General features: G+C 44.4%; 1 protein-coding gene across 9 annotated transcripts in view; it reads right to left on the bottom strand.

The window, feature by feature from the left end:
- The window catches only part of LOC120571198 (receptor-type tyrosine-protein phosphatase U-like), a 243,153-nt gene that overhangs the window by 60,667 nt on the left and 169,190 nt on the right, over positions 1-13,296 (bottom strand). For 4 of the 9 annotated variants that reach the window (XM_039819974.1, XM_039819976.1, XM_039819981.1 and 1 more), the window contains exons 13-16: positions 12,015-12,051; positions 3,006-3,144; positions 895-924; positions 292-452 (exon numbers count right to left, since the gene is read on the bottom strand). In XM_039819974.1, coding sequence (XP_039675908.1) covers positions 292-452; positions 895-924; positions 3,006-3,144; positions 12,015-12,051 — 367 coding nt within the window. The remainder of the gene's footprint in view (positions 1-291; positions 453-894; positions 925-3,005; positions 3,145-12,014; positions 12,052-13,296) is intronic. The other 5 variants (XM_039819975.1, XM_039819980.1, XM_039819982.1 and 2 more) reach the window with 2 other exon arrangements.

Raw genomic sequence — 13,296 nt, 5'->3', positions numbered from 1 at the left:
TTCTGTTTTTATTAATGTAATCTCGGTCTGAAAAAGTGTAGGGGGGGTGGGGGGTAGGGAGGGAAGGGAGCTCAGGGGAAATAAAGTCAGCGATTCTGCGGAGATGTGAGGGGCTGACTGGCACTGCAGAATACTCAAACAGGCGAGAGACTTGCAGGAGATCTCTCTGTCGGGAGCACCTTATGGTCTGGCATTGGAAGTAAACATGGCTGAAGGTCAGGGAAGAGGGGGCTGCATCTCTCCAGACACTTTTTTTTTTCAAGAGTACCCATATGTTCCTAGCTGTCTTACTTCGAGCGTTGCAGCCGTGGGCATCCATGAAGGAGTGGGCCATCCTCTCATCCTGCTGGAGAGTGCTCTGCTCGGTCATGCTGCAGTCTAACGAGCTCAGCTTCCGACTCTTCTCCTGCCTGTAGGACATGGCTGCCTTGTTTATGGCCACCTTCTTCCTACTGTAAAGAGGCGGAGAGAGGCGGGAGGATAGAGAGAGAGAGAGAGAAAGAGAGAGAGAGAAAGGGGCAGGGAGTAATAATAGACAGAGGACAGCAGAGAAGGGGCAGGATGAGAGAAAGACAAGCAAAGAGATAAGGGAGAAAGGAAAGGAGGGCGGGTGAGGAGATGAGAAATTGGACTGAAGGGGAAATATAAGGGCTACGAGATTGAACTTGGACGAGGGTGGAAAGTGCGATTCGGTGATAGCAAAAGGGTGGCGGTGGGGTTGTGGTGGAGGTGGAGGTGGTGGGCGAAAGGAGAAGGTGGAAGGAAGGGAAGGGGGGGTGTCTATACTGGAGGATGGGGTGGAGATAGCAATGCTCATTTCCACTCCTGGGACTACGAAGGGCAAGCAAGGGGAAGATGGCGTCAGGGTGGAAGATGGAGAAAGGAGCAACTTACGGGTAGTAAGGGTAAGAATAGAAGTCCCTTCTGATTAGCACCAGGGAGGAGGAAAGGAGAGAGACAGAGAGTGAGGAGAAAAAAAAAAAAAAGGAGAGGTGACTATGGTTTATCAAGATGGGCATCAGAGAGATAAATGAAGATGCTCAGTGCGTTGGAATGTTCCAAGCAAGCAATCATGAAGCAGGATCAAAGCCGTAAGAAAGAAGAATCGAACTCAGCTCTGGACCAATGGAAACTTTACATTTTCTCAGGTTTATCTGGATTATATCTATTTATGTTGTCACTAGGGCTGGGTACCGAACTGCCTCTAAAGCATCGAGTATCGGAAAACGCCTCGTCATTCAATACCCAATTTCAATACCTATACCTATAATAACACGAGTAAAATCTCATCAGCGTCAGTGAGCCAATAAACACGCAGCATGCTTCTACCAAGATCTAATAATGTCTGTGATTGGCTGTCTAATGTTGCACGTCGTAGAGACACGCAGGAAGAACTCTACGTTACACAGAGACGGCCGACATAGCAGGTGCTGATAAATAAATGAAAAGATTTATGCCGTAATGTGTAATGTTGTCATTTTTTCTTTGACAAAATTGGTATCGGAAAAAGTATCGTTTAGGAAGCGGTATCAAAGTCACCGTATTGGTATCGAAAATATTTGAATGACACCATTTGTCATATGCTATTGTCATTTCTTAAAAGGAACACGCCGACTTATTGGGACTTTGTCTTATTCACGGTATCCCCCAGAGTTAGATAAGTCCATACATACCCTTCTCATCTCTAACTCGTAACTCTGTCTGACGCACCCACCGCTAGCCTAGCTTAGCACAGATCCTGGAGGTAACCGGCTCCATCTAGCCTAGCTTAGCACAGGTCCTGTAGGTAACTGGCTCCATCTAGCCTAGCTTAGCACAGATCCTGTAGGTAACTGGCTCCATCTAGCCTAGCTTAGCACAGATCCTGGAGGTAACCGGCTCCATCTAGCCTAGGTTAGCACAGATCCTGTAGGTAACTGGCTCCATCTAGCCTAGCTTAGCACAGATCCTGGAGGTATAGTATAGTATAGAGGGGTGGATATGTATGTGTCCAGCCTTGCTTGAGCCTGATGAAGCAAAAAAAATGTCACTTTCTGCAACTACTTGCAGAAAGTGACGAAGTTTATAGTTGTTCCAGAGCTGAGTTTTGCGGTTTAGCACGGCCTTTCTTATTTCTTATTTCCCATTAACTGCATTTGAGCAGCACCCTGCTGAATTATGCTGCAGGGGATCTCCAGTTTTCCAAATGCTTACAGGACCAAAAACATATTTACATATACATTCTAACTGTATATGAGTGACAATATCTGGTGGCTAAATATGAACACGCCTGCTCCTGTTTCCTCCATGTGGCTGTCTAGTTCCTATTGTGCCTGAGAGATTGGCCCACTGAATCTTATCAGTCACTGCCTTCGTCCAGACATCCCATTCACTCTCCCTATACTCGCTGAGAGAAATTCCTCAGGGCGGAGAAGTTCCCCTTTCCAAAAAAAAGAAAAAAAAAGAAAAAGAAAAAGAAAAACAACCTTCCTAACCAATTACTAGCCCATCCACTGGCACCTCGCAGCTGCTCGCCTCATGTAATTGAGTGGGCAATGGAATAACATGCCCCTTGATGAAATATTTCACACTCAGATGAGTGTTCCACCATCGCCCGGCGAGCGAAGGAAGAAGAATACACTGCAGGTGCGATCGACGACGGAGGTAATTTGCAGGTGGAAAGCAGCCAGCGATTCCGGGGTGAGCGGGCTGTGTTTTTGAATGTGCTCAGCCAACGCGCAGACCTTGAAATTAAAAGATGAGATGAAACACAAAAGCTTGGCTGAAGCAGCGGTGGCAGAGTTTAGAATTTAATGCTCTACCATTCCACTAACTCTGGTTGTAATTCACTCACATTGCCAAAATGCGTTCTTCAATAGACCCCAGCTGCCAAGTGGGATAAAGACAAATGGACTCCTTTGGATAGGCTACGCAGGAACAATACGACTTCAGACCGCAAACGTCTGAAACGCCCATCTCGCGTCAACTGGCCAGCTGACACGCAAAACGTTTCCGCAGCCACTCACCCCTTCTTGACGATGATGACGATGGCCCCGAGAAGCAGAATGAGGACCACCAGGCCGCCGGCGCAGGCCCCGAGGATCAGACCCATGTCCTCGGCATGCTGGGACACCTCCAGAGCTCGCTTGGAGTCCTTGCAGGCAGCTGCACAGTGGGACAGAGAGGTGATAGTGAGGAAGACTCGTCTGCAGCTCACAAATACAGCCAGTGGTAAACGGTTATACAGTTCTAATCGCAAAAACAAGATGCTACATGCAGCGGTTCGATGTCAATAAATCATTTTAGCACAATGACGATCGAACAAACAAAACCGTCGCGAAGAGGACTGGCGGCTTCTGCTGGTCTCGAGCCTGTAGGTCTGCTTTCTTCACAAAAACAAGAAAAGTGTGCTGCTGTTTTACCATAGACAGCCTAAACAGTAAGTCCTATGGAGGTCTCTATCTAGCAATGCAAATTATTTTGCTAGGTTTTGGGATGTTTACGTTGGAACTTTTGCATTGATGTTGGTATTGGGATTATGATGATTTAAAAACATCTGCCAGCGTCCTGTTTAACCTGGATCATTTCCTAACCTCACTGTGAAGAGTTTTCATTGGAACTACTTTCGGTTACACTTTACTTGAAGGTATCTACATAAGAGTGACATGACACTGTCATGAATGTGTCATAAACATTATGAACAATTCATAAACGTTTATGACATAACGCTAAGTATCATAAGTGTCATTCGGTTTTTGTCATGACAAGTTATGGTTAGGGTTAGAGTTAGGGTTCATGTGTTCATGTCGCTCTTATAAAGATACCTTCAAGTAAAGTGTTACCCTACTTTCTAATAGTAATTTCATTCTTTTCCATCGCGTGTTGGGGTGGAGATGGAAATCTGAGAGATGGATATCTTAAAGCCTACTTCCTAAGTCTGAAAGCCTATCTTCAGTTTAGGATCACATTACAGAAACACGCATTTGGAAAAAAAATCCCATCTCATCTTAGGGTAGGAATTTAACAAGTTAGACTTATACAACCCTGTCCTAAATTCAAAATAACTGCCAAAACTGTGGTTAGGTCTGTATGGCAATGCCAAGGAAGACAGAGAACAACCTGAAAACCGATATATATAACGATGTAAAAGGCTACTCAAACCATATGATGATGCTTTACATTTCCCGCACCGTGTATTATTGGGGATATATAGACTCCCAAGACAATTTTCCAAGACAAAAAACTTTCTCTGCCTCCGACGGACGTCGTCGACAAGGACGAGTGCCGATTGAAGAATCTAATTTACATTTAAAGTTAGGATTTCTTGAGTTAAAGTGCTCATATTATGGTTGTTGGCATTTCCCCTTTCCTTTATTGTGTTATATATCTTTTTTGTGCATGTTATAGGTTTACAAAGTGAAAAAGCCCAAAGTCCCCCCCAAAGGGATTTACCATCTCCAACAGAAACACTGTTCACCAACTGCTCCAAACAGCTCTGTTGTAGTCCAGCCTTTACTTCAGAGATAAACGTGGGTCACTTTGGAACACACGTTATAATGCTCGCCTAGCTGCTAGCGTGGCACGCCCTCATACTCTGCTTCTGACTGGCTAGTAGTCCTTACCTAGGTACTGTCAGGGCACACCCTCATACTCTGCTTCTGACTGGCTAGTAGTCCTTACCTAGCTACTGTCAAGGCACACCCTCATACTCTGCTTCTGACTGGCTAGTAGTCCTTACCTAGCTACTGTCAAGGCACACCCTCATACTCTGCTTCTGACTGGCTAGTAGTCCTTACCTAGCTACTGTCAAGGCACACCCTCATACTCTGCTTCTGACTGGCTAGTAGTCCTTACCTAGCTACTGTCAAGGCACACCCTCATACTCTGCTTCTGACTGGCTAGTAGTCCTTACCTAGCTACTGTCAAGGCACACCCTCATACTCTGCTTCTGACTGACTAGTAGTCCTTACCTAGGTACTGTCTGTTTATTGAAAATGAAACCATGTAAACCTATTCTGATATAACCTCTAAATACAATTATGAACCTGAAAATGAGCATAATATGGGCACTTATCAGTAAGATAACATGGGAGGTCTGAGATAAGATAGGACACTGCCATGAGTTTAGGAACTGCTTCTATAAAAAGGAAGATATATTTGTCCTATCTTTGAAACTTAAGTTAAGATAGAACAAGCAGTTAGGACACATTTCTGTAATGAGGCCCCTGGGGGGGCCAGGCCCTTTGAGCTACACAGTGTGCCTCCCTCCACAGACTGTACAAAACATTTATATTTTTATATATGCATATATTAATAAAGATAATATTTGACTGTAATAATCTTTATTATGATGGTACAGCAGTGCACTAAAATGTTGAGTTAGTAGCATCTGTATAGCTAGATGATGCTAAAGAAAGTGTGACGGCTCCTAGGCCTCAAGAGCGGTTAAGTCCCTTTGGTTGCTGGGATCTGGGGATTGGCTAATAAGGACTGATTATGATTGACACCTGGATGAACGGATTGCTCACATGCCCATAAATAGGAGTGCCCGGGTCCGTCACTCTTCCTCTCTCCCTCCTCAAGGTTGCTTGGTTTGTTCAGACTTTGGACTGAGTTACTTTTGCGTTCTAACATTGCTACACTTACACACATCCTTACACCACACACATTACTGATAAACTGATAGCACGTTTACCTTTGTGTATTTCAATACATTCGATTTAATGAGCAAACGTGTGTTCTCCACATTTTGTCATACCTTTGAGCCAGGTCATGACAAAAGTGAGCCAAATTTGGAATGCAATTTAGGTAAACTGTCCCTTTGAGCTTGCACTCGCATGGTTCAAAAGGGTTGTACTTAGTGTCTTCATTAATTCATAGGTGTGTTTTGGGCGTAACACAGAGTGTGATCTCCCATTCCCTTGCTTTTATGATGGCGGATTTGCACCGTAATATTTTTATTTGTAATCTTTTGCATGTTTGTGTGTTGCCGCGCATCCCTGTTTGTGTCTAACAAGCATAGTGTGCGCGCGCTGTGCATAAGCCTAGGTGCATTTCACTAATTCGCTGTTAAAGTAACAGTGAACTAAAGTCAATAACGCGGTTATTGACTTTAGACCAGGTTTTTGTTGGTCAATGGCGCGATCACTTCCCGCTGCCTCAAGATAGCAATATGCCCAGAATGCACTTAAACACACCTCCCTGTAAGACCCGCACGCCCATGGACGCAAAGATGGGTGCAGGTGCATTTGCTATTTAAACCACGTGCTCGCTGGTCGGTCTTAAAATAGCAAAGACACTTGCGTCGGGATTTGTGCCGTGCTGCGCTGGATGAAAGATAGGGCCCCTTGTGTCTCAATGAGATTAGCTGTATAAGTAAAGGTTAAATAAAAAAAAAAAATAAATAAAAAAGAGCTGGTGTCATTGGTCACTTAGAGGATGCTTAATGACTTGGAGTCATACACATCTGGCTATAGAAGTTTTGCCTGGTGAATGTATGATTGTGGTTGGCTTTGGGAAATGTTTGCTGCTTCGGTCGTCGTGTTATGTTTTTAATGTTTTTGCGCACTTTGTGTATGACTGTTCAGCTGCCTGTCTTGGCCAGGACACTCTTGAAAAAGCGATCTTTAATCTCAATGATTTTTTTTCTTTTCCAGGTTAAATAAAGGTTAAATAAAATATTGAAATCCACCAGGCTGATTCCAAACCCGCCGGGGGAGGGAGTGAAGCGTCTTAGAGGTGTCCACAGATCCAGCCGCAGCTTTCACAGAGACGACAATAATCGGCCGACTAGTGCTTATTATTAGACGGCATCAGAGAGGGCTCAAACACTATTTCAGTACACTGATGTGAGCAGGGGAGCTGAACATGTGTGGCTCGGATGAGACGACACTCTGGCTATCTTACTGCAGTGATGCATGCTCTCATTCAGGTAGCTATTTCCCTCCTACCCATATGTCACAGTCTCAGTGCATTCCCATCGCAGCTAGCCAAGAGCATGAAATCTCCCTCTCTATGACTCATCTGGACTCCCCACTGTGTTCCATCCAAAGGTGAGAAATTGCTATTAAGTACGAATGAATCGAAGGGGTATAAATACACTACTGGCAGTGTGCTCTCACTGATGAGAAAACAAATAAGGTGAGGAATCAGAGAGATGGAAGCATGTAAGAGTCCCAGGCATGTCGTGGAGAGACTGACAGCACAACTGAATTGGACAGCCCGCTCTGTATTTAAACAATGCTGCTTCGCAGGGGAGGTATTGGCTTTTGTCTGTCATTTTCGTGAAGAGAGAAAAGAAAAGCCTTTTGCAGTGAAGCAGGATGCGGAGTTTGGCTTGATAAGCTGTGGATTGGTGGGGACTATAGCTCGGGGCAGACAATAGAGCCTGACAGAGCTGCCATAATCACACAAATCATGCTGGGTGAGTCATTCGGCTTTTTAGAGCCATGTTTAGAAAATGGCAATCACTTCACCATCACGACAAATTCCATTGCACGCAACAACAAAAGATGGTGCAGTGGTCCTGCAAGGAAATTCACAGGGAACATATTACCCAGCACATTACAAAGGAATGCTCTCTGTAATGGAGGCCATGAGCAGAAATGCCCTGGTATGACTATAAAGTTGTTCTTCATACTGCAAATGTTGTCTGAGTTTTGACCTCTTCAGACAATAAAAAGCAGCCAGGAATGATTTTAAAGGGTAATTTCGGCATTTTCTAACATGGACCTAGCCTAGAAATCTAGACGCACCCTAGCGGCAGGAAATGTAATTTGCAGCCAGGGTCAGTGTAGCAACTCTCCGTTGGCTTCGAGCTGGAAAAACCAAATTATGGTCAGGCCAATCACATTGTGTATAGAGTCGGTGGGCGGGCTTAACATAAGGACGGCAGAGTTGCGACGGTTCCGTGTGAATTCCCTGCTACTTAAAAACAAAGATGATGCCGCTGCTGCTGGCGAACAGCGGTCTTTGGAATCGGCTTTGGCCGCGACTCTGGCCAGACCCAACATCTTGATGTGGGTCTGGCTTGTCAGGCTAACATGGACCCTCTTTTCCCATTTGATGGTGTTTAAGTGACTAATGTGAAGAAAAATCTTTGAAAATGGTCTAGTATTGAGCCATAACGCTGTAACCGGCAGCCGCAAACAGGGCTGCAACGTAATCCTACAGGGCAAATGTGCATCGTCAATGTTCGTCCACTAAAAGTGCTGTTTTTGCCACTGACAGACTCAGATTATTATTCTAAGTGTCTGACAACATTATGGAAAGGATCCCTACAGAGATAGACCTTTTTGTTAAAGAGAAAGATCCTTTTTGTTTAACTGGAAGCAGACCCGAAATCGCCAAACTCACCAGACTCCATTTAAATAAACAATACTTTTTGCGTGTACAGAGCTAAGAGTATTTTCACATGTAAATGGATGATGAATTGAGGGTTTATCTCAACCAAACCAGAGTGGTGATTGTCGGAACTGTGGAAAGACGAACCAAGACGGCTGTTGATAGTTTTATTTAGTTTCTGTCGGCTTTGAATGAAGTGTGATTTACGATGACAAATATTTAAATGGAGTCTGGTTGGTTTGGCGATAGCGAATTTTCAGTTTCATGTTAAACTAAAAAGAGCTTACCCTTTAGCAAAAAGGTTGACCGCTGTAGGGATCCATTGCATAATAGAAAAATGTGACAAAATAAGTATATTTTGTCACATTTTTCTATTTGAAAACCCACTATCTAATATAAGCCGGTTTCAAATAAGACGTCGGGCTCAATTCATTCAGCTGTCAAACTGATTTTAAGCTAAATTTTCAAATTCTCCAAAGGCTAAATGTAAATTTGCTGCTTTCCTACCGCCAGAGCTGACATGAATAAAAGCATCCTTTCGTCGCAGAATGGCGAACCTTTCGAGGCGATTTGATTTGTAATGAACATGTTCTCATTGTTTTCTAGTGTCAGCTAATGTTACCCACATTTCAGCCGAGGACAAAAAAACGAAGCAAAGCGTCCGGGTGGCCGTGGAGAAAAAGAGCACTCGCCCACCACTGCGGTGGCTTTGCCAGGTGCTCCGGTGAACACAGCTGGCAGCGTCTGTGTGTGTGTGGGAAGCTGCTGAGAGGAAATGAAAAGCAGCCAGGAGCGGTCTTAACAAGACCTTGGTGGCACCTCTGAGGGAACTGGAGTAACATCAGCGTGTGTTCTGGGTCTGCCTGCCACAGTTGTATATGCTACAGTAAGAAACGCCTCTATAAATACACCTGCAACCCATCTCCTCCACTTACACGCAACACGCCGGTAGACAATAGTGAGGCAGGATGCTTTGATGTCATCGCACTTCAGATAAGACCGAGTTCAGCGAGAGGAATCCAATTTAACTGCCACCTTTTCCAAGAGCACTACAAACTTCAGACATAATTCAGTAGGGGGGGGGGGTCTTGCTCCCTCTCCCCTATTGTTTGAACAGAAAGCCTTCCATCTGTGTCTGTCTCTCAAGCAAACACTCCTGGTCGCTTCCTCTCTCAGGGAGAACACTGAAAAAAAAAAACGGATGCATTACTGCATTCTGGATTTCAAAGCAATCTGAGCCCGAGAGGGGTTTGCCAGAATGTCAGTGTCAGTGATTCAAGAGGAACAGAGAGAGAGAGAGAGAGAGAGAGAACGTGGATGCATGTTTGCTTTCACCTTTCCTCCTGTGTCTCTGTCGAGGGGAGATTGGCACGAGGGCTTCCTCCCGGCAGCACCCCAAAACAACACTAAGTCCCTGTCAAATCCCCTAAGCAGCAGCCTGAGCCAGGAGAACCGTACAAGTCTCTGACATGCACCCTGGACCACATCATATAAACCACAGGAACTGCAAAAATATCCCGCAGTAGTTATTATTATTAATTTGTAATTATTACTAAATCTGCCAGGAAAAAGACGGAAAAAAACCAAAATTCATTTTACATACGTGAGACCGTGATCAATTACACAAGAGCATTTCATGAACACTCAGTTGAGGAGACAATTAGGCAGGAAGTACAGTATAACCATGATGTGTTATTGTGCAGTGTTATTCAACCTTTATTTATCCAGGTAAGTCGATTGAGAACAACTTCTCATTTGCAACGACGACCTGTCACATTCAGACAGTTCCACATTCATACCTGGAAGCTGCCCGGTACAACCACAGTCTGATCTGCTGGCCACTGAGCAGCTCCACTGGAGCGGTTGGAGGTTAAGGGCCTTGCTCAAGGGCACCTCAGTGGTGGTAATGAGGGAGGTTGTTGTAAAGCGCTGTTCTTTCACTTTCCCCACCCAGATTTTATCCTGTCGGTCTGGGGATTGAACCGACGACCTCCCGGTCACAAGCTCACTTCTCTAACCTTTAGGCCACCACTGCCCCCCTCTCTGAAGTTCCTGTCTTCCTGAAGGAGTATTTCAACTCATGATGGAGGCGTTAGGTTTAGCTGAACCTTTAAGGTAAACAAAGATATTGCAGGCGCCTAAAACACAGATGCTGAAGCCTAGTTCAGCCTAGCTCTCTCTCTCTGGGAAATATGCAAAAGTGTGGCAGGCCCACATACCTCCAAAAGGAGACAGTCCTGGAACAGAACATTCCCTTATCCGCCCATGATCACAAAATTAACTTATTTAACATTATGTTAGCCAGGAAAAAGACAACGGCTGTGTCTCATTCCGCATACTTCCGTCAGTACACTGCTAATGTGCCCTGACCACTTACCGCTGTAGTGCCCACTTAGGATGGTTAGTATTGTCCCAAAAAGAACACTTATGTTAAAACACGAGCGGGATGAGCGTGACAAACGCAACACATGTGAACGGGATTATCCAGCCCGCCAAAATTACAGGCTTTCCTGTATGCAAAGGAAGAGCGGCTGGATCAGCACGCCGCCTCTCAAAATCTGATGAAAAGCTTTTAAGCTGACCTTCGTCGATCAAAAAAAAACAGACAGATTCAGCAACCGTACGGCCTATTTCTCGCTTAAAATGTGTTCAGAAATACGTTTCGGTGAACTATTTTCGTAAAAAAAAACGAGATTGTATTCCGAACGAGCCGCCATTATTGGTCGGTTTGAAATTCTCGAGCAGCCAGACCCACGTGACGCGTTCGTCCAATCAGCTGCCGGTCAAGGGCTCCCTTCCGCTTTGTAGTCAAGATGGCGCCCGTTTAGGGTCCATCAGTCCACACTGAACTTTCTGACCGTTTTTTGGGGGTCATCGGGGTACTTTCAGTGCACTGACTTTTTGCGTTACCTACACTGTATACTGAAAACTAAGTGTTTGAAGTGTTCAAGTAGGCGGTTTGAGACACAGCCAATCTGTCTCGCCCCGGTGCTGCTGCTAATGTGGTAACATTTTCAGAATATAACGTTATGTAACCTGCTTCTTATTTTCATTCCCCTCGTTACAATAATGATAACATGTTCTTCAGCAGCTTAATTGCTGAGACGTGGGGATGCGACACAGTTTAACAAAGGAGTCCATGGGGCAACCACATGAGCAGACTGACGTTAAACAGGCCCCCAATGTCACCTCATTATTTTAACTAGCTATCATAATCGTAAGGATCCATTACAATCTTACAATCAGTGTCACTGCAAAAACAGCAGGATGGATTGCAACCACAAAGTAGCTCTGCAAAACATAGAACACATAACTGAGTTAAGATGATACCTGAAGAGCTCACACTCATCTCCCCCCCTCCCCCCCTCCTCAGAGGAAGTAGTTTAAATAAAAGGCTTCCAGGCAACGGAGTCCCAGTTTACCCGTCCAGAAAGCACGGACATGTTTGTTTTTATTAATATTGTTTTTAACCGTTTAACTGATGGTATTACTCAGTCAACGGAGAAACGGTTCATCATTAACATCCCTGGTAGTAGCTTACGATGGAGAAGGCGCACAAGTGGCCAGCAGACAGCCTTCATGATTGACATGTTTAAGATATACTCTTCATATGAATCATAATTCATGGGGTAATGATTTGTTGATGTGAACACGTTCATGAAGCACCTTGAAAAAAAGAAATTAAGCGTTACCTTTGCGAGCGATCCGGATGCAGTTTATTCTGGTCTCCTGTGGGTAAAAGAAAAAGGCTGAGTTTATTCAATTGTCTCGGTACCATGAAGACACAATGATTAGCAGGAAGAAAAAAAAAAGAAAAAAACCACGACAGTGCAAGGTAATTATGAGTCAGTCTGCTTCAACCTTGTCTGAAAGCTGCACCACAGCTGTGTGTGGCAAAGTCACCCAGACCTTTGCTATTTGGAGGAAATAATTGAATTTTTCCAAGCGGATGACATCTCCTTGTGATATGAGAGACCTCTGCTCCCCCTCCGCCATGTGAGGTCCCTCACCCCGGGTCCGCTGATTGGCTCCATTTCCCCCCCCAAAAAACAGCCACCTCTACCCCCGGAGATAGAGGGGCATGTTACCAAATTAAGATTTAAGGAAGTTAAATCAGCCTTTATGGGCAATTATGCTAATCTGTGCTCTGAGATTGGAGTCAAAAACCTTTCACCTAAAACGGTTGCCGAATTTGATTTTTTAATTGGAAATCTGTTTAAAGTGGATTCTCATCTCCTCTCATCTCTTACATTAGACCGATAAGTCAAAATTTACACCCACATAGGGGTTATTAAAGCAGCGGCAGGTAGTAGGTTATGAGTCATCCTGTCCTTTGTCAAGGTTGGGCTTTTGGCCTTTTGGAACCGACACCGGTGCTCTTCGACGCAGCGGTTTGATGCGACTGAGCCTCCAATCTGGTTAAAGAAGAGGAATATATTGAAGAATCCCAATCCTTGGGGTGGACTTGGATAGCAGTTTATCGAATTTGATTCCTTTGGATCTGCTTATCAAATCTGAATCCTTTCAATTCCCTCACAGAATCCACTGAGGTTCAGCTTTCAACGTTTGTAAGTGAATAAAGTTACACATAGCAAAACTCTAAGATTTAGTTGAGATATGCAATAACATTTCATGGTCTGCCCGTACATAAACCCCACCGATTTGAGAGGTAGCATAGTTAAGCTTCCAAATCTTATTCTATAACCTGAAAATAATATCTTATGTAATGATTAAATGTATCAACCACATTGAAGCTGGCTTAAGAGCCTTCAAACCCTGCACACCTTATTTTTCATTCTCAGCCATCCCTTATTAAGAACAAGTGAGGTGATTGGCCTAAAATAACAATATGATGTGCATGAGAGTTTAAAAGCAACATTCAAAGCAACACAATTTGATTTATTTGGCCACTTTGGGACAGCGGAACAAGCTGACAACACAGCATGTTAGCAATCTGTTATAGCTATTTACACA

This window comes from Perca fluviatilis, chromosome 13, assembly GCF_010015445.1.
Source record: "Perca fluviatilis chromosome 13, GENO_Pfluv_1.0, whole genome shotgun sequence".
NCBI lineage: Eukaryota > Metazoa > Chordata > Actinopteri > Perciformes > Percidae > Perca > Perca fluviatilis.
The sequence above is the reverse complement of the archived record's forward strand: the minus strand, read 5'-3'. Positions and strand labels throughout refer to the sequence as shown.